The sequence below is a fragment of the Hemiscyllium ocellatum genome, chromosome 32, assembly GCF_020745735.1.
Source record: "Hemiscyllium ocellatum isolate sHemOce1 chromosome 32, sHemOce1.pat.X.cur, whole genome shotgun sequence".
Lineage (NCBI taxonomy): Eukaryota > Metazoa > Chordata > Chondrichthyes > Orectolobiformes > Hemiscylliidae > Hemiscyllium > Hemiscyllium ocellatum.
Genome location: NC_083432.1, coordinates 35,365,259 through 35,393,189, shown reverse-complemented (window position 1 = coordinate 35,393,189; position 27,931 = coordinate 35,365,259). Strand labels below are relative to the sequence as shown.

At 42.1% G+C, this 27,931-nt stretch overlaps 2 protein-coding genes across 3 annotated transcripts in view; both read left to right on the top strand.

The window, feature by feature from the left end:
- Positions 1 to 698: 698 nt before the first annotated feature.
- On the top strand, positions 699 to 7,856 carry rpl27 (ribosomal protein L27). The gene is made up of 5 exons (XM_060848541.1): positions 699 to 773; positions 1,556 to 1,638; positions 2,268 to 2,437; positions 7,003 to 7,113; positions 7,770 to 7,856. The coding sequence occupies exons 2-5, from the start codon at positions 1,558 to 1,560 to the stop codon at positions 7,816 to 7,818; spliced, it is 411 nt and encodes a 136-aa protein (XP_060704524.1). The 5' UTR covers positions 699 to 773; positions 1,556 to 1,557; the 3' UTR covers positions 7,819 to 7,856.
- A 7,509-nt stretch (positions 7,857 to 15,365) lies between these two features.
- Positions 15,366 to 27,931, top strand: part of ifi35 (interferon-induced protein 35) — a 36,749-nt gene continuing 24,183 nt past the window's right edge. The window contains exons 1-3 of one of the 2 annotated variants that reach the window (XM_060848741.1): positions 15,366 to 15,465; positions 24,367 to 24,417; positions 24,515 to 24,538. In XM_060848741.1, coding sequence (XP_060704724.1) covers positions 24,400 to 24,417; positions 24,515 to 24,538 — 42 coding nt within the window. In that variant the 5' untranslated portion in view covers positions 15,366 to 15,465; positions 24,367 to 24,399. The remainder of the gene's footprint in view (positions 15,466 to 24,366; positions 24,418 to 24,514; positions 24,539 to 27,931) is intronic. The other variant, XM_060848742.1, reaches the window with a different exon arrangement.

Below are 27,931 nucleotides of genomic sequence, written 5' to 3'. Positions count from 1 at the left end.
GGGCTCAATATTGAGTTTGAGACCTTCAAATTGTGAACCCATTCCTAACCATTCTTTTCGCTTTAGGAGTTGTATTCTCTACCACAATACTCTTCTTGTATTCCTCTTCTTCCCCTCCCACCCCCCTACATCCATCCCAGTGGGACTGTCTGTTCTTTCCAGTTTGGCACTTAGACACATCATTGTTCTGCTATTCCCACATTCCAGTTACTTAATCTGAACTATCAACATCTTTTTCTCCCCAGCATCTTATACCCACTGCCCTCCACGCTAAAGTTCAGCTCTGATGATAACTCATCTGGACTTGAAACATCAGCTTGCTGTATCAATATGGATGCTGGCTGACCCACTGTGATTTCCAGCATTTTTTGTTTTCAGTGCAGATTCCAGCATCTGCAGTAATTTGCTCCTGCATCCTGAATTTTAAGACAAAATCCAGTTCTGGTCATGAGGACCCCCACCTCATTGGAATCCTGTGGATGCTGGAAATCTGACACAAGAGAAAGCCTCAGCAGGTCGGTGACCTGAAAACAGGATTAATATAATCGAGAGCAGTGACCCAGAATATTCTGAACAGACTTGTGGCAGGGGGTCGGACTCGAACCCGGATCCCCTGGATCAGAAGCGGCGACACTGTCACAGCGCCACGAGAACCTCGCTGGCGGGCAAGTGCGGATGTGACGTGCAGTGGGCGGGACGGAGGCGGTCAAAGGTGAGAGCGATCGGAGGGCACTTCCTTTCGGGCGGGTAGCGGCCATTGAGCAGCGGAGCCGGTGAATGATGCGATTATAATCCGCGTCCATCCGCCGTCAGGGCGCGCGGCGCCGATTCCGCGCCGGCCCCTCGTCAATCCTGCGGCCTTCCTTTGGGCGGCGGGCGCGGTATTTGTGGTCTCTGTCCCCCGGTTAGGCCGCAGATGGACGAGGGGGTGGGAAGTTGATCCAGTGGTAGCTCCTGGGGCCTGCCGTCAGGCTCCTGTTCTGCCCACCCCACCCCCTCCCCGTGCAGTAAAGCCCCCCTGCTCTTCACGGCAGGGGTGCCCTCAGCCGCCTGCACTACAGCTTTCCAGTTAGACCTGTCCCTGAGGCGGAGAAAGCGTGTCCTTTGCGATCATGGCTCTCCACTGGAGCTGTGAGAGAATCCAGCGTAGAGTCATAGAGATGTACAGCATGGAAACTGACCCTTCGGTCCAACCCGTCCTGATATCCCAGCCCAATCTCATCCCACCTGCCAGCACCTGGCCCATATCCTTCCAAACCCTTCCTATTCATATACCCATCCAAATGCCTCTTAAATACTTTCAGGTCAGTGATAGGAAGTAAATGGACCCTGCAGAACTTATGGGGAATGTTTCAGGGCAAAATAATTGCCTAAAATTTGCAGCAAAGGCAAATTAAGAAGCAGCAAGTCCTCAGTCCCAGGGTGCATCGTGCACAATGAGATGAATTGCTGGCTAAATCTGTTTTCAGCAGGATGAGCATCCTGTGCCTCTTGGATGTGTGGTTATTTTGTTGTGCTGGCTAATTATGTGCCATGTTCTGTCTTATCTTTACAGAAATGGGGAAGTTTATGAAACCTGGGAAGGTGGTTCTTGTGCTGGGCGGACGCTACGCAGGACGCAAAGGTGTCATTGTAAAGGTACAGAATTCATGATGGTGAAATACCTTAAATAGAGCTTTTCGTAATGAGGTTGCAATGTGTAATTGCCTTCTCGGCTGCAAGATTAATGTGCTTTTGAGTTGCAGCTGGCTGCAAAGCATTTTTTAAGTACCTGTACTTCATCTGGCAATTTCTTGTAGCAGATTATCTCCAGATCTATCAGGTAGTATTGGCCACTAACTGGTGTCTTTTAATGGTAGGCAAATAGGGAGGGTCTGATTGTCACAGTTAAAATCGGAGAACTTTGGGGTTTGACAGCTACATTTTTGGAATCAAGGAACCTGAAACATTGAGGTTAGGTGTCTGTTTTATCTGCTGTATGTCTGCTTTGCCGGTACATATATTTGCAAGTGGTGGGCATGAAGTTGAAGTGGGAAGAGGGTGAACTTTAAGTACCAGGGATGTGATTGAGTTGCTGCAGGAGGAGAGCTGAATGAAGCTGCACTGGCCTCTTTGGGACAGGTGAGGATGGTATTGTCAGTGACCAATGCCAAGGAGGGGATGGACTGCAATCAAAGGTTGGCATTGACTTAATGAATCAGGAACCTGATTCTTGCTGATGGCTTCGCGCTAACACTGAAATCTAAATATTATCCTTTACCTTGCAGAACATCGATGATGGGACCTCTGACAGACCTTACAGTCATGCTCTTGTTGCTGGTATAGATCGTTACCCGCGTAAGGTCACTGCCAAAATGGGCAAAAAAAAGGTGGCCAAGAGATCCAAGATCAAATCCTTTGTGAAAGTATACAACTACAACCACCTGATGCCAACCAGGTAAGCATCAGAATGTGTCACTCTGTGAAAATTGAGTTTATTTGATGCTACAGTGATATGTTCAAGACTGTCTTTACTGCTGGTATTTCACAGAGTTAGAAAGCTATACGTTGTGGGTGGCATACAGCCAGACTTCAAGGTTGCATCTTAACAGGGAAACCTCTATTATCCGAATGAGATGGTGGGCACTAGTTCGTTCGGATAATCGATTATTTGGTTAATCGAGTAAATGTCTTTCCTCTGGGGCTAGGAGTTATTAAAGTCTGCTCCCAGTTCAGGAGATTGCAGAAGCGCACAGCTCGCAAGCCCCCGTCCCTGTCCAACACCTGTCTCCGCCCGCGCCATGCAGCACCACTCCCCCAACTGTCCAATACTTCCCCCCGCATTCCCCAACCATCCAACACTGCCTCCGCCCCCGCCTGCCCCTCAACCCCATCCAACACTGCCACCTCTCCGGGGCAGCTGGACTGGACACCAGCAATAAGACTGCTGCTGCCTTTGTGGGGTAAGTCTCCAAATAGCACGCGCACACAGCCACACACACAACTTTTTACTGCAACATTTTGACAAGTTCCACCTCTGATCTGTATAGGACAATTTTGGTCAGATTATCTGGGGAAGTCAGTGGTGGCGGGGGGAGCGGGATTTTAGGGTACACCCCTCTGTAGCACTCCAGGGAAAGTGGGGAGTGAGAGAGGGTGGGAGGTCAGTTTTCTGGAGATGGTGCCTGTTTAATCACTGTAAACAAATGACGCAATGACTGCTGGAAATAAGTCTTTGATGTGCAGGACCTAGAGATCTCCTTTGGATAATCCAATTTTTGGATAATTGATATTTGGATAATCAAGATTCCTCAATTTCTGATGTACTGAGAGTTTTCTAGAATTTGTGTTAAATGTCTTCCCAACATCCATTGCATAAATTGCACTTATATGAGGCTGACATGTTGATGGGTTTTACATTTTATGTGGCACCTTTTAATAAAAGTTTATTTGCCATTTCATTATATTATCCTGAGATATTTCATTTGGATTGGATGCTTCATTTCAAAGGGACTAGAGTACATACAATGGGGATGTACTGCTGAGGCTGTATTAGCATCTAGTCAGGCCACATTTGGGATACTGTGAGCAGTTTTGGGCCCCATCCTAAGAAAGGATATGCTGGCTTTGGAGGCAGTCCAGGTGAAGTTCACAGAAATGATCCAGAGAATTAAAGGTTTGTCATATGAGGAGTAGCTGAAGACTTTTGAGTGTAACGCAGTGGTGTTTAGAAGGACGAGGGAGGGAAATCTCATTACAAATTACAGAATATAGAGGAACCTCGATTACCCTGCATTCGATTATCCAAATATCAGATTATCAGGCAAGATCGCAAGGTCCCAATGCTTAGCTAAATTGTGCTATTCAGCTTTCGATTATCCGGAATTCGATTAACCAAACAAAATACTCCCTGCCTGTGTCCTTCGGATGATTGAGATTCCTCTGTACAGAGAGGCCTGGATATTGTGAAGTTCAAGATTATATCACTAGTAAGAGAGCCTAGGGCCCCGAGAGCACAACATCAGAGTGAAGGGGCGACCCTTTAGAACGGAGATGAGGATGAATTTCTTCAGCTAGAGGGTGGTGAATCTGTGGAAGTCATAGCGACCACAACTTTCTAAGGCAAAGTCATAGTGTCTTTAAGACAGATGAGTAGGTTCTTAATTAGTCAGGTGTTGAAAAATCATGGGGGAAGGCAGGAGAATGAGATTGAGAAGTATATCAATTGGAATCGATTGGCAGAACAGACTCAGTGGGCCAAATGGCCTGTTTCTGCTTTTGATCTGATTGCAGAATGTTCAGAGAAATTTCAACTCCTCAAAATGTCGCATGTAGCCCCCACTTTTATTTAATATGCAATGTGATGTTGAGAGCTTAAGTGCAAATTGTCTGGCAGCAGCTGTGGAGAGAAAACAGTTAATATTTCAAGTCCAGTGCCCCTTCTTCAGGTGCCAGTCTTCCCCATTCTAGCCCAGGAGGTGCCAGGTATAACTTCAGCCCCAGCAAATAAGAGTCACTGGACTCAAAGCATTAACTTGGTTTTCTTTCCACAGTTGTTGCCAGGTATGCTTAGTCTCTCCAGTAACTTGTATTTTTGTTTGCTTCAATGGGTAGACAACATGCTTTAAGGTTTATGTATTAAGAATCTGTCAACTTTTAATGGAGAATTCAAATGCCAAATGAAGTTGAATTTTGAATACCTAATTAGATATGGCGTGATGGTTTTTCACGCTTTAATGAACAGCTGGAAAATGGGTTGCATCAAATATTTGGAGTAATACCCAAAATGTCACTGACCAATTTGACTTTACTGCTGCAATTATAAAATGCTTTTTGCTTCAAGCACCTAATCCATGCAGTAAAAGTAATAATTATTTGTTTCTCTGCAGCTGTAACCTTTAAAGTTGAAGATGTTCTGATTTAAGAGTTTAACTTCAAGCATCCTGTAGGTTTTAGACACTGCTTTGCCAGCTACATTTGATAATTGGGACTGAACTTGATTCTCTGAAAATCTGTTTGGTACTCGCTTCTGACTCCTTGAATTTGATGAATAATAAGAGATAATGTGCAGTTGAATATTTTTCACATTAGATTTCATTATGGTGTAAATATTAAAGATTTTAGGAAGGTAATTAAAACAATTAGAGGCAAACTAGCAAAAGCAGGAACATCACTTTGCAGAGAGTGTGATTCTTGGGAGGAGAGGCAAGAGTTCTAGATCTTTGAAATTGAGTGAAGCTGTTTTTTTTAAATGAAAGGTCACTTTCTTCCTTTGCAGGGTCTTTACAAGGTATCCAGAATTAACACCTGATTTGGTATCAGTGACAGACTATCAGTCAAATGTAATTTTATCTGAACTCCAATGTCCCCTCTGTCAGGAGTTTCTAGTCAGTTGACAAGTGAAGGAACACCAACCACCCCTCTCTTTTCAAAAGTTCCTATTCAGATGTAGTGCATAGAGAAGTCTGGGTTCAAGTGTTTTACCAAAGTATTCAATATCCGACCTAAATCTCAGATTTCACTTGTACTTAGGTTATTTGTGCTTTGTGGGTGAATTGTACCTGGCGGCTCCTGGGATAGAATAGGGAATAATATCTGGTGTTCTCCTAACTGACTTATTAGAAACCCCTAACTGAGTGAGAGTGTGTGTGTGTGTAGTTAAATTTACGACAAGATCAGATACGACAGTCCACAACCACTGACACTGTCACCTCTGGATGTCCACCAAACAAGAAGAGAAAACTCAGTTTCCAAAAATAAAGTACTTTGAAATGTCGACTTCCCAAACTTTTCAAGGCTTGAAAACTGTTGTAATGTCTCAATGAGCAAGGAGGGGAAGGGAAAGAAGATGCAAGAGCAGGGACAGAGCGAGGCGACCTGGTGCAAAGGGGGAAAGAGGATCCAGCCCTGTGACAGCTATTGCTTCCTTGGATTGTTGCATTGTTTTCGGGAAGCCAGTTTCTCACCTCTAGAGCAATGTCTTACTTATATTGGGATGTGCTTAGCAGTTGGTCATTTCTGGCTCATGGTTTTCCTTTATTTATTCCTTTTTTACAATTACACTCCATTCCTTTGATCTCTATGAGCTAATTGAAGTGAATTTGCTTTACTGTCCAGGGAAATTTTTGTGCATGTTTTTCTTTTTTCTTGTGTATTGTTTGCAGTACCAATGAGGTTATGTTTATTGTTCAAACCAGTTGTACTGAAGAAGCAAAATTGACCTGTTATTTTTATTTGCTGCTGGGATTATGATGGTGGTTATTCAAAGCCAATGGCTTTCTTGTCGGCTGGCTTGTGATGCCAACACAATGGCTTTAATTCGTGACATGCCGAATGTTACCAGGAGGGGTTCTCCTTCTCAGTTTCTCCTCTTGCCTGAGGTATGGTGACCTCAGGTTAAACCACCACTGGTCATCTTCTCTTCCCCCCCACCTTCCCGTCCTGCCTCCCTCCTTCCCCCACTCCTTCCCTGTCTCCGCCTGTCTCTGTCTCTCTAAAGGATATTTTTAATCAAAATGGTTCCCATTTCAAAAGGTCACCGTCATTCATATGTATGTGTGCAATTGTAACCATGAAGTTATTGCCAGCTTCTGGTGAAACTAACTCTAAGATCTGGGAAAACTCAAAGTGGTTAGAATAAGTCTGTAAGTCACTTCTGGTGGGAACGTTCTCAGTTTTCAATGAACAGAAGGCTGATTAATTTTCAAACAATGTTGTACTGCATGGCTTTTTAACAGTCACCCAAAGCATACCTTTAAAAAATTTACAGACTGATTTAACTGCTCCTGAGCTTTCCTGAATCTTAGAACTAGTTTAAAGCTTAATGGCAGAAATTATTGTGATCTGGTTAATAGTTTTTTTTGCTTATAATGAGTTTTGCTGTAACTGACAGTCACATGCACCGCGTTTTGAGGGCTGCAACTCTCGCCTTGCAGACTGCAAAGTTTCACCTGGAGAGAACATTGCCCATTAACATAGTCCTTTTTTCCTTTGCTAGCCTTCAGTTGTTTTCTTTCTTTCCAGATATTCTGTTGACATTCCCCTGGATAAGACCATTGTGAATAAGGATGTTTTCAGGGACCCAGCTTTGAAGCGCAAAGCCAGACGGGAAGCCAAAGTAAAGTTTGAAGAGAGGTATGGATCAAATATGTATCAAAGCCGATATTTAATACATGGCTGTCATATAAATAAGACAGGAAACGTTTTATAAACAAGTTTTACTTTCAAAAACAACGTTGGAATTTGTGCATGGACCTTGTCTTGCTTTACTCTGCTTGGAGGATAACAGTATTCTGATCCAAACAGCCTTTATGGCTAATTCATGCTAATGAAAATGTTGTAAATGCTCATCAAGGTGCTTATGGATATACTTACTGAACATTCTATAAAATAAATGATCTGTTTAAAAACTAGGTTGTTGACAAACAGTCATGCGACATCTTAAGAAATTATAATTATATTAAAAGTGTGTCAGTAAGAAAGTGGTGCTCTAACCTCAGCTATGGAAAGCTCTGTAGGTTCCCTGTGTTTGGATTGTTATGTTTGAGTTTTCTTGTAGTTATCACGTTGTTTCCTCCTTGCAATCACTTCTGGCTGCTGCTGTCCTTCTAATTTCTGCATTACATCTACCATCTTGTGTTGTTTGCACCAAATAAGGAGGTTTAAGATGTCTCTGGATTTTCCATGACTACTACTAATTATTTATGGATTATATTTTTTTAAATAAAAATACCAAGTTGTCTCTATCCTTTGAGGAGAAGTTAACAGTATGCAACTTTGCTTTTCCGCAGGTACAAGACCGGAAAGAATAAATGGTTCTTCCAGAAGCTTCGATTCTAAATTGTATTTCAATATAAATAAATGTCCATGTAAAATAAGAGTATTGGTGTAGTCTTGAATTGGTTTATTATGATTTTCTTGCATTGAAATTTTCGATGTTATCCTGTATGTTTCATTAACCTGCAGATTATAAAGGCATATTCCAACACACATGCCACCAAATGCTTTGGTCTACTTAAATTTCTCATCAGCCTGTTCATAGATGTTATAACATACCTCTGAAGCAGGTAGCTTTTGAACACCAGCATTCTGGCTCAGAGATGGGGCATTACCACTGTACCACAAGAACCATGGACTTCTGTTAAGTTTTCAGCTAAAGAGTAAGCAGAAGTTTGCAGGCCCATTTGCTGTCAAAAAAGACAAAGTATTTTTGATTTTTGATTTTTTTTCCTTTGAGAAAAATAAATAGAGGGAGAATCATAGAAATTAACCTTTTTTTGGGTAAAGATTTAAAATAGTGATGGAAACTGATAGACCGGATCTAAAAGTTAAAATTCTAAATTGGAGGAAGGTCGGGGGTTTTTTCGGTATTAGGCAAGAACTTTCAAAAGTTGATTGGGGCTAGATGTTTGTAAGTAAAGGGACAGCTGAAAAATGGGAAGCCTTCAAAAATGAAATAATGAAAATCCAGAGATGGTATGCTTTTGTTAGTTGGGTGGTGCTGGAAGGTTTAAGAAATGCTGTATGACTAGAGAAATTTAGGTTTTGGTCAAGAATAAGAAGGAAGCATATACCGGGTATGGATAGCAGAGTTGGAGTGAATCCTTAAGACTATAAAGGGAGTAGGAGTATACTTGAGAGAAATCAGGAGGGAAAATGGGTATATGAGATGACTTTGGCAAATAGGGTTAAGCACAATCCAAAAAGGTTCTACAAAAGGGTAACTGGGGAGAGAATAGGGCCTCTTAAGGATCAAGGCTGTCTGTGTGGAACTGCAGGAGATGGGAGGAGATCCTAAATGAGTAATTTGCATTAATGTTCACTGTGGAGAAAAATGGAAGATAGAAAACCTGGGGAAGTAAATATAAACATCTTGAAAAATGTCCATTTTACAGACAAGTTGGTGCCAGACATCTTAAAACGCATAAGTGCATAGATTTCCAGGACCAGAACTATGTGGGAAGTGATTGCTGGGCCCTTTGCTGAGGTATTTGTATCATCAATAGCCACAGGTGAGGTGCAGAAAACTGGAGAATTGGTAATGTTTATTTAAGAAAGGTGGTAAGGAAAATTTGGGGAACTACAGACCAGCAAGCTTGATATCAGTGATGCGCAAGTGGAGGGAATCCTGAGGCACAGGATTTACATGTATTTGGAAAAGCAAGGCCTGATTAGGGATAGTCAAAAGTGGCTTTATGTATGGGAAATCGTGTCTCATTAACTTGATGGAGTATTTTGAAGAAGTAACAAGGAGGATTGATGAGGGCATAGTGGTAGGTGTGATCTATGTGGACTTCAGTAAGGTTTTTGACACGGTTCCTCACGGTCAGCTGGTTAGCAAGGTTGGATCTCATGGAATACAGGGAGAACTAGCCATTTGGAAACAGAACTGACTCGAAGACGACAGAGGATGGGGTGGAGGGTTGTTTTTCAGAGTGGAGGCCTGTGACCAGCAGTGTGCCACAAGGATCGGTGCTGGGTCCAATGCCTTTTGTCATTTATACAAATTATTTTAATGTAAACATAGGTATGGTTAGTAAATTTACAGATTACACCAAAATTGGAAGTGTGGGCAGCGAAGAAGACTACTTCAGAGTGCAACGGGATTTGGATCAGCTGGTAGTTGGAGGTTAATTTAGATAAATATGAGGTGCAGCATTTTGGACAGGCAACCCAGGGCACGATTTATACACTTCACAGCAAGATCTGGGGAGTGTTGCTGAGCTGTTGTGAGGCTAACACAAATATTTGACTTTGAATTAGGCTGCTGGAGAGGCTGGTAGATGCAGATACAATTCTGGAAGGAACATGGGACTTGATCAGTTTAGGATATCTGGTCAGGCTGGATGACTTGGACTGCAGGCTCAGTTTCTGTGCTGTATGAATATGGCGATCATAACTTGATCAGCGACATTTGATTACTACTTGAAGGCTCCAAGCATTATTCTCACCAATGTTCTAAGCAGCAATGTTAATTAGAACTACAGGAAAATGCAATTTTTTTTTGAGAAGGTATGACAGGAACTGAAAATCTTCAAACTCTTCCCTAAACGTGTAGCATGGTGATAATTCTGGCTGTGATTATACTTGCCCTGGAGTCCAATGACGCAGTTGAGCTTTGAAAAGTCGATCATTATCGGAATCAACCTGTTTAAGTGTAACACAGTTCCATGACTGGTGGCAATTGAACCCCAATGTCCTGGCCAATAGGGATGCAGTCTCTGCCACAACATTGAGTGGCCTGAATAGGGACAAAAGGAAGAAACTGCCCCGTCCGTGAAACTATCAAAACCAGAGGATGAAGTGAATTGGCAAAACAAGAAATGGAGTTAAAAAGAAGTTCTGAAGCAGCAAATCAATAGGATCTGGAATATACTGTAAGTGTTTTTGATGCCAATTTGCAGGGTCACAGAGAAAAGTTGGGGAGTAGCACATGGTGACTTGCCCTTAAGAGTTGGCACAGACATCAGCTGGATGACCTGTGCTATTGGGGGAAAGTGAGGACTGCAGATGCTGGAGATCTGAGCTGAAAATGTGTTGCTTGAAAAGCGCAGCAGGTCAGGTAGCATCCAAGGAGCAGGAGAATTGACATTTCAGGCATGAGCCCTTCTTCAGGTTGAGGAGAGTGTGCCAAGTAGGCTAAGATAAAAGGTAGGGAGGAGGGGCGTTGGAAATGCGATTGGTGGAAGGAGGTTAAGGTGAGGGTGATAGGCCGGAGTGGGGGTGGGGGTGGAGAGGTCAGGAAGAAGATTGCAGGTTAGGAAGGTGGTGCTGAATTCGAGAGTTGGGACTGAGACAAGGTGGGGGGAGGGGAAATGAGGAAATTGGAGAAGTCTGAGTTCATCCCTTGTGGTTGGAGGGTTCCTAGGCGGAAGATGAGGCGCTCTTCCTCCAGCCGTCGTGTTGCTATGGTCTGGCGATGGAGGCTAGTCTGTTTGAAATCCTTGTAGAGGGAGGAAGAGAGCTTCTTCAAGGAAGGCATCCTTGTAAGGATTCGCAGTAGGTTAAAATCTTCTAGGAGAAAGTGAGGACTACAGATGCTGGAGATCAGAGCTGAAAATGTGTTGCTGGAAAAGTGCAGCAAGTCAGGCAGCATCCAAGGAACAGGAGAATCAACGTTTTGGGCATGAGCCCTTCAGGCACCTGTGCTACTACCATTCTATGTGCTATAATTCTGACACATTGGAAATACCCGGGTAATAAATTCTAATAGGTTCCATTATTAAATTTACCTACTGCCCTTCTGAGCAAGGATTTCTGAGCATTCTGTGTTTTTAATTTTCAATTGCAATAAGCGTGTTGCTGATCATAATGTGGAACCATAGAATCCCTACATGTGGAAGTGGCCAACCCACTGAAGTGCACCCCACCCAGATCCCTGCACAGTCCCTGTAACCCTGCATTTACCATGGCTTGTGCTTCTTTGTTTTTGCCAGTGTTTTCACATGTTTTTCAGTACAAGTAAATCGAATACACTTACCCCTTTGATGTAACATTTTTGTGGGGCCTTGAAATCTTCTTTGGGTAATCGAAGTTCCTCTGTACTAGAAAATTGAAAACCTGTAACATTTGGCTGTGAAATGCATACCTGAGTTGGTTGCTGTCTTGACAGCAATTTTAATTTAACCAATTAGTTAAAATCATTAGTTAAACCTAATTGAGTTAGAATTTATTGTTTTGTCAACATCGACCAATGAGGTGATCCAATGTTGGGATTATAAAAATGCAGACATTTTGAAAATTGCAGTTAGAGCAACTGCCATCAAGAGAGACCCAAGACATTGAAACATTCTATCAAAGATACCTTTTCATATGAAACATTCACAGAAAAAAGAAAGAAGACATCACAGGGAGATCTACAGCGAGAAGAAGCAGACGCTGAAGATGACAGCGGCTGTGGTTTTGAAATTAAGTTGATGTAATTTTAATAAGTGTCTTATTGGAACACCATATTGTTATAGAGTTGGAGGCAGATAATAAGCTGTTAAGAGAAAGGTGGGGTTGGGGTGGGGGAGCTTAGAGTTGTGAACAGTTGTTTAATGTTCACTTTTAGAGTTAAAAATAAATTGATATTTTCTTTAAATACTGGAATTTGGGAGTTCTCTGTCACTCATATTTTAACAGATTACAAGACGAGATGAGCTTTCCTTGGGTGTTCCTTTAATTAACAGAGAGGTTTACCATCGTGTCGTAACAATTTGTACTATCTTTTGATCTCTCTGCCTAGAAATTCTGTCATGATTTGGAGATGCCGCTGTTGGACTGGAATGTACAAAGTTAAAAATCACACAACACCAGGTTATAGTCCAACAGGTTTAATTGGAAGCACACTAGCTTTCAGAGCGACGCTCCTTCATCAGGTGATAGTGGAGGTCTCAATCCTAACACAGTGTGATGTAACTGAAATTATACATTGAAAAATTGATTGTCTGTTAAGCCTTTCATCTGTTAGAATACAGTGATAGTTTCATTTCTTTCATGTGTAAATCACAAAACCTTTTTTTTAAAAAATTGCATTCTCGGGTTAGCTGTTAACGATGGTGTTAATTCACCATTGTTAACAGCTAACCTGAGAATGTAACTTTTTTAAAAAAAGGTTTTGTGATTTACACATGAAAGAAATGAAACTATCACTGTATTCTAACAGATGAAAGGCTTAACAATCAATTTTTCAATGTATAATTTCAGTTACATCACACTGTAAATTTTAACTATAAATTCTGTGTTAGGATCGAGCCCTCCACAATCACCTGATGAAGGAGCGTCGCTCTGAAAGCTAGTGTGCTTCCAATTAAACCTGTTGGACTATAACCTGGTGTTGTGTGATTTTTAAGCTAAAAATTCTGTGCTTGTGTGCTTTACCTGACAAAGGGGCATCGCTCTGAAAGCTTGTGATTTCAAATAAACCTGTTGGACTATAACCTGATCTTGTGTGACTTCTTGTCCAAGGAGAAAGTGAGGACTGCAGATGCTGGAGATCAGAGCTGAAAATGTGTTGCTGGAAAAGCCCAGCAGGTCAGTCAGCATCCAAAGACCAGGAGAATCAACGTTTCGGGCTATTCTCCTCTTTGGATGCTGCCTGACCTGCTGCGCTTTTCCAGCAACACATTTTCAGTTCTTACCTTGTCCATCCAATTCCAACACTGGCACCTCCACATTGAAATCATATCCTGACAGGAGTGTACTCCTATCTACTTGATGCACTAAATAGCTTTTTCTTGATAAATACTAATGCATTAGATTTTTAAAAATCTTAGATGTGAGATTAACACGTCTATGTTGCCCAAAGTTATTGAAGGATATGGAACAAAGGCAGTTATACAGAGATCAGAAAGGCTTAATGAGGCTCAATGACCAACTGTTTAGTTCCATGGAGTCGGTGTAACGGAGGCTCACCAGACTAATTCCAAGGATGGTTAGATCGGGGAATGAGGAGGAGACTGGACCTGTATTAATGGGCGTTTACAAGAATAAGAGGTGATGTTACTGAATGTTATAAGATTCTTAAGGATCTACACAGTACACATGCTGAAATGGTGTTTCTCTTGGATTAGACATTTAGACCCAGTGGACACAACTTCAAACTAAGGGAAACCATTAAAGGCTGAGGTGCCACATTTCTTCACCATGCACTATGGCATTTCAGTCTGTGTATTCAAGACAGAAATTGATAGCTTGCAAATTACTAATGGATTGTGGGGTTAGTGTGACAAAATGGAGCTGAGATAATGCTCTTAGAGTCATAGAAATGTACAGCACAAAAACAGACACTTGCATCCAATTCGTCCATGCCAAACAGATATTCTAACCTAATCTAGTCCCATTTGACTCAACAGGTCTGGCAGCACTTGACTCATATCCCTCTAAACCCTTCCTATTCATACACCCATCCAGATGCCTTTTAAATGTTGTAATTGTTCTAGCCTCCACCACTTCCTCTGGCAGCTCATTCCACACACGTACCACCCTCTGTGTGAAACAGTTGCCCCTTTGATCCCTTTTACATTTTTCCCCTCACCCTAACTCTAACCCTTTCCCCACCCCAGGGAAAATACTTTGTCTATTTATCTTATCTATGCCCCTCATGATTTTATAAACCTCTATAAAGTTAGTCCTCAGTTCCCACGTTCCAGGGAAAACAGCCCCAGCCTATTCAGCCTCTTCTTACAGCTCAAATCTTCCAACCCTGGCAACATCCTTGTAAATCTTTTCTGAACCATTTCAAGTAAAAGAGATCTAAGGGGCAACCTTTTCGCACAGAGTGAGGTACGGTTATGGAATGAGCTGTCAGTGGAAGTGGTAGAGGCTGGTACAATTGAAACATTTAAGAGGCATTTAGATGGGTATATGAATAGGAAGGGTTTGGAGGGATATGAGCCAGTTGCTGGCGGGTGGGATTAGATTGTGTTGGGATATCTGGTCGGCATGGACAGGTTGGACCGAAGGATCTGTTTCCATTTAAAAAGTATCTGGATGGGTGTATGAATAGGAAGGTTCAGAGGGATATGAGTCAAGTGCTTGCAAATGGGACTAGATTAGGTTAGGATATCAGCAAATTACTGCGGATGCTGGAATCTGAAACCAAAAGAAAATGCTGGAAAATCTCAACAGGTCTGGTAGCATCTGTAAGGAGAGAAAAGAGCTGACATTTTGAGTCTTTGACAAAGGGTCAGTTAGACTCAAAATGTCAGCTCTTTTCTCTCCTTACAGATGCTGCCAGACCTGTTGAGATTTTCCAGCATTTTCTCTTTCGGTTAGGATATCTGTTTGGTATGGACGAATTGGATGCAAGTGTCTGTTTTTATGCTGTAGATCTCTATGACTCTATCCTTCTGATAGGAGGGAGACCAGAACTGCATAGTATTCCACAAGTGACCTAACCAATGTCCTCTACAGCCACAACATGACCTCCCAATTCCTGTACTCAATACTCTAACCGATAAAGGCAGATGTGATCTAGAATGGCGGAGCAGGCTGGAGGGGCTGAATTGCCTCCTCCTGTGTCTCTCATGTCATCCTTGGTTCTTTTGCCTAATAGTCGGAACTCAAAAGCTCTGCTCCTGACCCTACAACCTCTGCAGTATTTATTTACATCCTTCACAAGAAGTGACCTTGGGGGACTGTGAGGAATGAGCTGAAAATGTGTTGCTGGAAAAGCGCAGCAGGTCAGGCAGCATCCAAGGAGCAGGAAAATCGATGTTTCCGGCATGAGCCCTTCTTCAGGAATGTGAGGAATAAATATCACAGGTTACAGAGATGGGCTGACATCAGTAATCTTGCATGAAACAGCATGTAGTGCATTGAGGGGACACCTCGGTTTAAATCTCCAACCAAGTTCGAGCCTTTCACTGTGTGCTTTCGGATTGTTGTTCCCGGATTACTGCAAAGCAGTAAGTTTCAGTTTCCAGTAAAGCGGGTGGTTCTAGACTGGAAGCCGGAATTGACCAGAGTTGCTGCTCTCCTGTGCAGTCAGAGCTGATTTTCACGGTAAGATCTTGTGGTCTTCCCATTTCTCCTCGACTTTTCCAATCGTGAAAAGTTTGGCAAAACTATTGCCGTTGATATCTTTCCTTTAGTAAACACCGCGAAATCTAGACGAGAGAAAGATCAAAATTTAAAGGCTTTCCGCTAGTAGTTGGAAAAGAGGCAATTAACTTTTTTTTTGAGATGGGGTTTATGGTCTTGTGTTCTGCAATGAAGGAGGAAATTTTAATTTTGGGGGACACACATTGGGAAGCAATGATCATTTCGATGTGCTTGCCAAAGAAACGAAAGTGAAAGTAATGGTTGTCATGTTTGATAAAATGTAGGAGTTATCGATGTTAGAACTAAATATGTTTCCGTTGGTCGTTATTTTAATGTAACATTTTGTAACCTACGTGTGTTTAAAGTCGAAAAAGGCATAAATAAACATGCTGCCGTTTTGTTTACTAATCTTCACCTTTGTTTTGTTTCCCATTGCATTTCATAACTAAAATGGTCAATTCTTTAATATAACCTGCTGTTGTGTGATTTTTAACATTTAATATAAAACACCGTAGAATGGAGTTTCTGGGTTTTGCCATCCTCCATGGGGTGTTCTCTGTTCCCTACCCCTCGCTCTCACATTTCCTCTTCACTCGCGGTATTTTTGGTCATTCTATTTTCCTATCTCTTTATTTCCCTCACCCATTCACCATATCCTGTTGCCCACGGATAAACAAATGTCTCATCTGCAGATGTTAATCCTGGGCTGGGGTTATGTTTCTGTGGACAACAGCTACCCTCCAAATAGCTGGTGGGGGAGTATCAACAGAATATTAAACTATTCAGTACTCATATTTAAACATCGCATTAAGGCTCTTGTGGCACAGTGGTGGTGACCTTGTCTGGAGACCTAGGTGTGTCCCTCCCTGCTGCAGAGATGTGTAATAACACTTGGGAGCAGATTGATTAGAAACTGTACAAACACCTGCATTAAGGATCTCTGATAATGTTACCATTCCTTAAAGATAGTTAATAGTTGAAAAATTGGCAAGATTTCATTTGTTAAGTGGTGGATGTGGGCACAATTATAATATTTAAATGACATTTGTATAAGTACATGAATAGGAAAGATTAATGGGCCAGTAGCAAACAGGTGGGACTAGTATAGTTTGGAATTATGTTTGGACCAGTTTCCAGGCTGTATGACTCCATGACTCTAAGATGTTTACTTCAACGAACCAAAAATACTATTAACTAAGCACTCATTTTGTAGGCAATTTATACTTTCAACTGTACGACAGAATGTTTGTCAATACCGAAAATTCCTGTTGTGAGGTACAGGTTATACTGTGCTTTAGCTAAAAATTCAATTCTCCCCAAATCAATCTGAAATGATTCTTGTCTCCTGTCACTGGTTTTCCCATCTTCTCCCAGAATGGAAGCTTTAAGATGCAGAACTGTCTTTCTTAGTAGGTTTGCCTGCAAACATCTTCCTTCAACTAAAGCTCGGTGAATCTTCTAGGCTCATTTCAAATTTCCACAGACATGACCCTTTCAGTCTGAGTGTGAGCTCTCAGCCACATTTCCTGTATAGTGGACTACAGATCTTAGAGCTATAATTGCCCTCTCTACCCTGGATCCTGACAGTCAACTGTGTTTGTGGGTTTTCAGGGATATCTCAGAAACCCGTTCCCTCTCAAAGCCTATGTCTATAGAATATGAATCACACGACTATTGTGTCCATGTTTTCTTGAGAGCTCAATACTTCCTGAATTTTGAACTGAATTGACAATTTGAAGGACAACTATTGACAACCCAACATTCCTAGTGCTTTCTCATAACTTTGGACATTCATTGTTAGCACATGGGTTACTGCCATTATCTCCAAATGTAAAGATTATGTGCCCCCTTCTCAGTTAAGGCATCTGTGGTCATTATCTCTTAAAAATTCAAACCAACCAGGCTATCTGTCAGAGTTCATAACTGGGCACACAATCCTCTTAATTAATCCCAAAGAATGACAACCTTATAAAAGTTGTCACGCCTCTCTGTGATCAGGATCAAGCCCCACTATTCCTGAAATCATCACAAAGTTTTAAAAAGTACACAGTGATTGCCTAATTTACCTGATTTTCAGACCTAGACTAATATAAAGCACAGACTAAGTAACTGCACTTAATGGAGGAGAAAGTGAGGACTGCAGATGCTGGTGATCAGCGCTGAAAATGTGTTGCTGGAAAAGCACAGCAGGTCAGGCAGCATCCAAGGAACAGGAAATTCATCAGGAATGAGGAAAGTGTGTCCAGCAGGCTAAGATAAAAGGTAGGGAGGAGGGACTTGGGGGAGGGGCGATGGAGATGTGATAGGTGGAAGGAGGTCAAGGTGAGGGTGATAGGCCGGAGTGGGGTGGGGGCGGAGGGGTCAGGGAGAAGATTGCAAGTTAGGAAGGCGGTGCTGAGTTCGAGGGATTTGACTGAGACAAGGTGGGGGGAGGGGAAATGAGGAAACTGGAGAAATCTGAGTTCATCCCTTGTGGTTGGAGGGTTCCCAGGCGGAAGATGAGGCGCTCTTCCTCCAACCGTCATGTTGTTATGGTCTGGCGATGGAGGAGTCCAAGGACCTGCATGTCCTTGGTGGAGTGGGAGGGGGAGTTAAAGTGTTGAGCCACTGGGTGGTTGGGTTGGTTGGTCCAGGGGTCCCAGAGGTGTTCTCTGAAACGTTCCGCAAGTAGGCGGCCCGTCTCCCCAGTATAGAGGAGGTCACATCAGGCCCTTAATAACAAATACAATTCATTACTAGTATTTGCACTCTAACTACAGATAAACAATTAAAACTCCAAATCCTTGGAAACTCCCTCTTTTACACACACACACACACACACACACACAAGAATACACATAATTACACATACATATACACATAGAAACAGATAACAAATATGTGAGTTAGAGCTGGAGAAGTCACAATGAAAGCAGTTCAGGAGTCCCTGTCCTCAACTGCTGAGATGATTTGTATGTTTCTCGTGCTGCCCTTCTCTGGATGCTTCCACTGATTTGCACGAGACACAGAGCGGCTGGTTCACGACTAAAAGATCTTTGACAAAGAGTCATAGAGATGTACAGCACAAAAACAGACCTTCGGTCCAACACTTTAATGCCAACCAGATATCCCAACCCAATCTAGTCCCACCTGCCAGCAACTGGCTCATATCCCTCCGAACCCTTCCTATTCATATATCCATCCAGACGCCTTTTAAATGTTGCAATTGTACCAGCCTCCACCACTTCCTCTGGAAGCTCATTCCATACACATACCACTCTCTGCGTGAAAAAGTTGCCCCTTAGGTCTCTTCTTAATCTTTAACTATTCACACTAAACTTATGCCCTCTAGTTCTGAACTCCCCTACTCCAGGGAAGAGACTTAGTCTATTTATCCTATCCATACCCCTCATGATTTATAAATCTCTATGAGGTCACCCCTCAGCTTCTGATGCTCCAGGGAAAACAGCCCCAGCCTATTCATCCTTTCCCATAGTTCAAATCCTCCAACCCTGGCAACATCCTTGTCAGTCTTTTCTGAACCCTTTCAAGTTTCACAACATCCTTCCGATAGGGGGTCTATAATACAATCCCAATAAGGTGGTCACCATTTCTCATTTCTTAGTTTAACCAAATAACTTGCCTGGATATATTTCCAGGAATATCCTCCCTTAGTACAACTGTAATGCTATCCCTTATCAAAAACGCCACTCCCCCGCCTCTGTTGCCTCCCTTTCTGTCCTTCTTGCAGCATTTGTATCCTGGAACATTACGCTACCAGTCCTGTCCATTCCTGAGCCACGTTTCTGTGATTGCTATGATATCCCAATTCCCTGTTCCTTACCATGCCCGGAGTTCATCTGCCTTCCCTGTTAGGCCTCTTACATTAAAATAAATGCAGTTTACTTTATCAGTCCTACCTTGTTCTGTCCTTTGTCCCTGCCTGCCCTGATTGTTTGACTATCTTCTTTAATCAACTGTACCAGTCTCAGATTGATCTTTTTCCTCACTATCTCCCTGGGTCCCCCCCACCTCACTTTACAAGTTTAAATCTTCCTGAGCAGCTCTAGCAAATCTCCCTGCCAATATACTTGTCCCCTTCCAACTTAGGTGCAATCCGTCTTTCTTGTACAGGTCATTTGTACCCTCAAGAGATTCTAATGATCCAAAAGTGTGAATCCTTCTCTCATATACCAGCTCCTCAGCCATGTATTCATCTGCTCTTCTCTCCTGTTCCTACCCTCACTAGCCCAGGAGTAATCCAAATATTACTACTCTCAAGGATCTCCTTTTTAAATTCCTGCCTAACTCTCCATGTTCTCCCTTCAGAATCTCATCCTTTTCCCTTCCTATGTCATTGGCTCCAAGGTGTACAATGACTTCCTGCTTGTCCCTCTTCCCTTGAGAACATTCTGCACCCTCTCTGAGACATCCTTGATCCTGGCCCCAGGGAAGCAACACACCATTCTGATTTTGCGCTGCTGGCCATAGAAACGTTTTTCTGTGCCTCCGGGCAGAGAGTCCCCTAACACAATTGATCTCTTGGAACTTGACAAATCCCTCATTGCATTAGAGCCAGTCTCAGTACCAGAAACTTGGCTGTTCATGCTACATTCCCTTGAGAATCCATCACCTCCTACATTTTCCAATACTTGTTTGAAATGGGGATAGCCACAGAAGACTCCTGCACTACCTGCCTACCTCTCTTACCTTTCCTGGAGTTAACCCATCTATGTGCCTGTATCTGCAACTTTTCTTCCTTCCCATAACTGTCATCCATTACATCCCCTTGCTCTTGTAAATTCCTCATTGCCACTAACTATCTCTCCAACTGATCCATTCAATCTGATAGGGTTCACAATCAACGGCATTTATTGCAGATATAATCCTCAGTAACGTGTAAACTTTCCCTAAATTCCCACATCTGACAAGAAAACCATATCATTCTACTAAAGGCCATTTTTGCTTCTTCCAATCTAGATCCAAAAATTAGCACTGTCTTATTCCTGTACAAAACACTGCTCCAGGCAAACTTAATACTTACAGCTTATATTTTTAAGTTTAATCAAGAGACCTATCTCAATAAAACATATAATCTAGAAAGAACCCACTCTGCTCACTACTGCAGACTTGCCGTAAGACCACACCTAAAAATATTCACTTATGTTTCTGTGCTGTGACCTCTCCCAAGCAGGTTCCTCCAAGACTAGTTGTGAATTTTACTGTTTGTTAATTTTCCCAGATGCACTCTGATGTCCAGTGATACATGAATTCAACTGCGCAGGTTCACTGTTGTGTCAGTTAGCATTGTGGTTTTTTTTCTCTCTCTCTCTCTCCTGCACTGACCTCACCATGTGCTGCTTTTTTCTGTTCCTCTCCATTTTAAAAGTGCTGTTGTTTTGACTTGTTTTTTTCCTCCAAAGTTCCAAAACAATGCAACAGCATAGAAAACTGTAATTGCTGCTCTTGGAATGCGAGGAAATCACCGCCACCACCAAAAATACCTCAAAAAAGGAGCAGCCTGTCGCAGCCAAAAAGTTTTCCTTTCCTCCATCTTGAATTACCCAGAATCTTATTAACTAAAACTCACAGTTTACAGCAACTGCTGACCCAAAGGTAAATTACTTTTCTCCATGTTGTCAGAAGGACATGAAAGGATGCAGAGGAGATTTATCCCAGTGTTGCCTCAGATGGAAAGTCTTAGTTATAAGAAAGACTGGCTAGGCTGGGTTTGCTTTCCTTGCAGCAGGGGAAGCTGAGTAGGGATCTAATTGAGGTATATACTAATTATCGGCATAGATCTGGTAGGTGAAGGATCCATGTTGTATGCCTCTATTAAAGTGCTTTGCTGTGCAGAACAGAGAGGGAGCTCCTCAGCTGATGGTGGGCTGAAGGCCTACCTCTACCTGTTCAGCTACCTGAGAACCAATCATGTGGTTGTTGGCAGGCAGAAAATCTTTGTCATTGGTAATTGGTCATTTCCCCCTCCATCCTCCTGTTGTCAACCAAAATTCCCTTTGAAATTCCAGGCTGTGGAGGAGCCAGTGTTGGACTGGAATGGACAAAGTTAAAAAGCACATAACACCAGGTTATAGGCCAATAAGTTTACTTGGAAGCAATAGCTGCTCCTTCATCAGGTAGCTGTGGAGCAGTTGAACCTGTTGGTTTATAACCTGGTATTGTGTGATTTTTAACTTTGAAATTCCAGGGAATTTTTCAGTCCGTCCCACTTGCAAACCTGGCCAGCAGGAAAGTGTAAAACTCCTCCCCAGGAATTAGATGGATTTTCCCAATATGTGCGGTTTAATAACTCACTTTGGCCATGTTTGGTTTTACTTTGCAATTGTAAAACATGAACCATCTCTGCAGGAGCTCCTCACGGTAATGTCCTAAGCCCAAATATCTCAGCTGCTTCATCAATAACCTTCCATCCACCATAAGGTCAGAAATGGGGATGTTTGCTGATGACTACACAATGTTCCGCACCATTTGCTTAGATACTGAAACAGTCCTATATCTAAATGCAATAAGACCTGAACAATCTCCAGATTTGGACTGACAAGTGGCAAGTAACATTCACACCACTGAAGTGGTTTACAATGACCATCTCCAACAACAAAGAATCGAATCATTGCCCCTTGGCATTCAATTGCATTATATGTTTTGAAACACCCACTGTCAACATCTTGGAAGTCACCATTGAAGCATCATAAATACTGTGAAGATAAGAACAAGTGAAAGGCTCAGGATCCAAAAATGAGTAATTCTCTTCCTGACTGCCCAAGCCTGTCCGCCATCTGCAAAATACTAGTCAGCAGTATGATGAATACTCCCTATTTGCCTCAATGGTGCAACTCCAACAATGCTCGAGATGCTTGGCACTATGTAAGCCAAAGCAGCCTACTTGAGTGGCACTAAATCCAATAACAAACAGTAGCTACACTGTGTACCACCTGCAGAATGCACTGCAGAAATTTAACAAGTCTCCTTAGAGACTTTCCAAGCCCAGGACTACTACATGTCAAAGGTCAAGGGCAGCAGATACAGAGCAACATTACCACCTGCAAGGTCCCCCTGTAAGCCACTCACCATGATTTAGATTTATATCACTGTTCCTTCCATGTTGCTGTGTTAAAATCCCATAATTCCCTCCTTTACAGCTTTATGGGTACAGCACCTGGAGTGCAATGGGTCTGGGAAGCTGCTAACCACCACCTTCAAGGGCAACTAGAGATGGGCAATAAATGCTAACATAGCCTGCGTTGCCCACAATGCATCAATTAATTTTTAAACATTGAGGAAAGCTAATTTTGTATAAAAACTTGAGAAGTAAGGAGGCGAAATATCTGAATAAAGAAACCGAACAGCCTTGCTAGGCCCTGTTGGCAATTGCCAGTGTTATCAATAGTGTACATCAAATGTTTGTATTGTTAATCTACTGAATTGCATACAGCAAAGTATGAGAACATCTCCAGCCACAATGTGAAATCACGTGGGATGTTACCATTACCAGAAGGTAATATCTACTTAAGGGAGAATGTGATTCTGTCAATACTGTGGAAGCAAAAGTAGGAATACTGCACACATTCTTTGTTACCAGTTGTATTGCCACTGTTCCTATTACTGCAGAGTTCAGTGGTTTTCTTAAATTTGACTGCATAATAATCCTTGTTTTTATGTTTTTGAGAATAAAATTAAGTTTATTGTCTTAATTATCATAATCTCTGCTGAACCTTTCCAGTCTCAGATGACTAATCTAGAAGCTAATTCCTATTTAAAGACCTGGATGGATTCAAGGCTTGATTAATATCAAGGAGGACAAGATGCACGTCAAATTTTAAATTCAAAATTAATATTTCTTTCAGTTAATGGCTGTGCATGTTCTAATAGTCTGATTGAAATTTTACTTCAATACTTCAACACGCACTGCGCTTGAAAAGAATATTAGAGATCAATTCCTCCACTGGAACCTTACTTTTGATTAAGTATATTGCCCAGCTATCTGGATTGGACTGTTCAATTCATTGATATAGGGGACAGATAAATTCACTATTACTTTGGGGCTAAGCTTTGTGCTCAGGTCCTTCAAGCACTGCCAAAGTTTTCAGTTTCAGCCAACCTGGATTATAATACTCAAAATCACTATTCATGTGATTAAAAACTGCTAGTGGAATCTGTGTAGAATCTTATCAATCACTTGAAATATTAAATATCAAAAATTGGCTGCTGCAGGTGGTTTGGGTGAATCACATACCTGGGTCAGTACCATATGGGCTAGTGTTTCCCCAAGTGCGAAAGTCTGTGTTGAGCCACCAAGTTATAAAACTTAACATAGATCCAGTTTTGATCCCTGATCCCAGTTTGAGCGTTTAATGTGGCTGCAATGCTCGTGAGCTAGGAAGTAACAGAAAACCACAGAAGAAGAATGCCATGTGATGGGAGGTTCGGGAGGGCTATTGATTCACATGGGGCTGTACTCCATCGAGTTATCCTTCAGGAAAGAGGAGGAGGAGTAAATTGGGGAACAGAATTCTGATAGACCTGGAAAAGGACATCATAACTGGAGGAAGCCATTTGGCCCGTCAAACCTGTTCTATCATTAAAATGAAATCATGATGGATTTGCAATCTAACTCAATACATCTGCCTTTGTCCCAAATCTCTTAATACTTTTGGTTAACAAAAATCTTTAAATCAAACAATGACAACAATAATAGTAGCGAAAATATTAATGTGTTTATATAGCACTAGCCTTCTTTATTCTTACACTTAGTTTCACACCAATGTAAGCCAAATGTAGTTAGTTTTTACAGTTTAAAAAACTCTGAGTAGCATCAGCAACATATCCTGCAGGAGTTTAATGTGAAACTTTGTCCTTTTGTAGCACGTTTGTGGCGTGGAGACTCCATAAATTTCAATGGAATCTGCTGATCAGGTGAGTCAATTTCTTTGAAGTGACTTCATTCAATATTGAAAGTGATGCAGTTTCGTTGAGTACAAATGCTTGAGAATTCCTTATATTTTCTCTACAGAGTGAGCCTGCACAGAAGCAACAGGTGAGTTGATCATGTTTCTGTCACTGTGACAAACAATAATAAAGACAGGAATTGGCCATTGAATGCCCCCAGCTGGGAATTGGTCTAGCTCAGTTGGTTGGATTGTTGGCTCACAGAGTAGTGTGATACTAACAGTGTCGGTTCAATTCCCATCACTGATTTGAGATCACCATAAAAGACCTCAACCTCTTCCCTTGCCTGAGGTCTGGTGACACTCAGGATGAATTGCCACCAGTTGCTTCTCTCTGATGAGAGAGCAACCCCTATGGTCTGGTAAGACCTTGGTGTCACAACAAGCCCTTGAGGTGGTTGATTTGCCATTTTTACTCCCTCGTCCTTGCTAACCTTAACAAACAACAGTCTATGAATCTCAATTTTGAAAATTTCAATTAACCCAACATCCATAATCTTTGGGGGAGTACATTCTACCCTTTGTGTAGAAAAACTATCCAGCTCAAATTTTAAGATTTTGTCTGCTTGTTCGGTATTCCCCTATCAAAGCAAATAATTTTACTGTATCTACCCATAAAATGGCTTCTTAATCTTCAGCATCTAGATTATCATCTGTACTCATCGCAATACCTGTTTCCAAGACTAAAAGTTTAGCCAGAAAGTACGGGGTCAGCTTCTCCATGGGTTTGAGGAATTGAAAGCCACCTGCTCCCAGGGTCTCACCATCACAGAGTTGTTAGGAGGTCAGAGACTGTTCCTGTCAGCTTCCCACACTAAAATTAGTTCGAAAGGTACCAAAAGGTATTTTACTTGTGCTCTGTTGAAAAAAGGCACATTACACTAAAACTTTTTGCACTCATCAGGACAATTCACAAGAAACAGTAATTTAATATTGTCAACTGCATTCTCCATGGCATTGCTTCTATCAATCACAGTCTACTTACTGGCCAATCAACACATAGTACAAATGGGCTGGCTTGCAAACAGGCCTAAAGAGTATTTTAATTAATGAATTATATTTAAAATTGTGAAACTTTGGTCTTATGTCACAGTACAAAATTGATTCTTATCATAAAGCTGGTGCATCATCCATGGCTAACTTTGAAGCCCTCAGTGCCTAATTATTTTGCTTGTTTTGGGACAAAAGATTCATTCAGATAAAGTCTAATCTGGCAATTTTCTTTGATGTTTCTTTGACTTCATTTTCTCCCAATGGTTTTCTTCTGTTTGCATATTTTACATATAAAAAAATTATTCTTTGCTGTCTGCCTAAAAGCTTCCTGCAATCCCTAATTTGCTTCTCCGTATCTTGAATTCTGTAGCTGCTTTGCAACTATTTGAGTGCTCTACAATCTCAATTATTTTATGTTTGGATGGGGCTATGTATCTGCTGTTCCTTCTTGATGCCATATTGGTGTATCAGAGGGCAGGATTGGAGGGGAATGCAGTGCACACCCGTGAGGTGATAGTCTTGACATCGCCCACTGACATGTACAGTTAGGAATACCTGATAATCACTGCCTTCAAAGGTGTGCTACTCTGCGATTTTATGAACGAGTAGGATTGCATCTGGTCAAGTTTGTCTTCAACAGCAGCAGAAAAAATTTGGATTTTTTTTGGTCAGAAGTCATAGGTTGACATCCTTTTATATTATTCTTGCAATGTGAGACATCACTGGCCAGACCAGCATTTATTGCCCATCCCTATTTTCTGACAGTGGATGTGAAGGTGATTGTCAGAAAATCCCAACTGATTCACTAATGTCCTTCAGGGAAGGAAATCTGCCATCCTCATCTGGCCTGGCCAACATGTGGCTCCAGATCCATAGCAATTGTGGGCGGCACGGTGGCACAGTGGTTAGCACTGCTGCCTCACAGCGCCTGTAGACCCGGGTTCAATTCCCGACTCAGGCGACTGACTGTGTGGAGTTTGCACGTTCTCCCCATGTCTGCGTGGGTTTCCTCCGGGTGCTCCGGTTTCCTCCCACAGTCACAAAGATGTGCGGGTCAGGTGAATTGGCCAAGCTAAATTGCCCGTAGTGTTAGGTAAGGGGTAAATGTAGGGGTATGGGTGGGTTGCGCTTCGGCGGGTCGGTGTGGACTTGTTGGGCCGAAGGGCCTGTTTCCACACTGTAAGTCTAATCTAATCCATAGCAATGTGGTTGATTCTCAATTGCCCTCTGAAATAGCCTAGCAAGCCACTTAGTTCAAGGAGAAAGTGAGGTCTGCAGATGCTGGAGATCAGAGCTGAAAATGTGTTGCTGGAAAAGCGCAGCAGGTCAGGCAGCATCCAAGGAGCAGGAGATTTGACGTTTTGGGCATAAGCCCTTAGTTCAAGGCCAGCTAAGGACAGGTAATAAATGCTGGACAGCCTGCACTGCTCACATCCTATGAGTGAATTAAAAAATAAAATTGTGAAGCCCCATCTCCTGTCAGGTGTTTAATTGTCAACACCATGGATGTTGCAGGACTGCAGAATTTAGATGTCATCCATGCGTTATGGGACTGCTTAGCTCTGTCCGTGATATGCTGCTTCCACTGTTTGGCATTCACGTTGTAGTTCCACCAGGTTGACACCACAGCTTTAGGTATGCCCAGTGCATGCCCTCCTACACTCTTCATTGAATCTGGGTTAATCTCCCAGCTTGATGGTAAGAGTAGAGTGGGGGATATGTGAGTCATGATGTTGCAGACCGTGATTGAGTGTAATTGTGAAGGTGCTGGCAGCCCACAGCGCTTCATGGATGCCCTGGTCTGCGTTGCTAATGTTTTTCCAAGTTTGTCACAGTAGTAGTGCCACACAACATAATCTGCAAAGTATATGAACAATGGAAGACTTCTGGCCGAAAAAGTCAGGAGTCAACAGGCAATCGACAGATAGTCGAGTGCACCAAATACCCATCAAGCTTTTAAAGTCAAAGCAATCCAAACCAAATTTATGCAACCTGATCTCATACCTTAATTCTTGATGCTCTGGTTTCATTTTTGTCAGTTTATGCTGCACTACTTCCACATCTTTCCTGAGATGCAATTTGACAAAGCAGCTCAGTATAGACCAGTGATCACTTGCAAGTGATGTATTGCACTTCTTTCTGACTGGATAGCATTGTGTTTTCAAAGGAGCAATATATTTAGTGAACACATTCACGAAGAAACAGCAAGTGCTAAAAATGCAGAGCAAGGTGTTCAGTATTCATAGGCAATTTAGAAAAAGGCAGAAACACAATGAGCTTACACAGCACATTATCACATCTCTGAGACATTCTAGAGTACTTCGCTAATTAATTTTACACAAGTAATTAAACACAACTTCCAGTTTGCACATAGCGAGCTCATACAAGCAACAAAGATGAGTGGCCTGCCAGTGTGCCACCAATGGTTTGGGTTAAACAAAGAATTTTGATTAAAAGACCAGAATATCTCCTGGTTCTCAAATATTCAG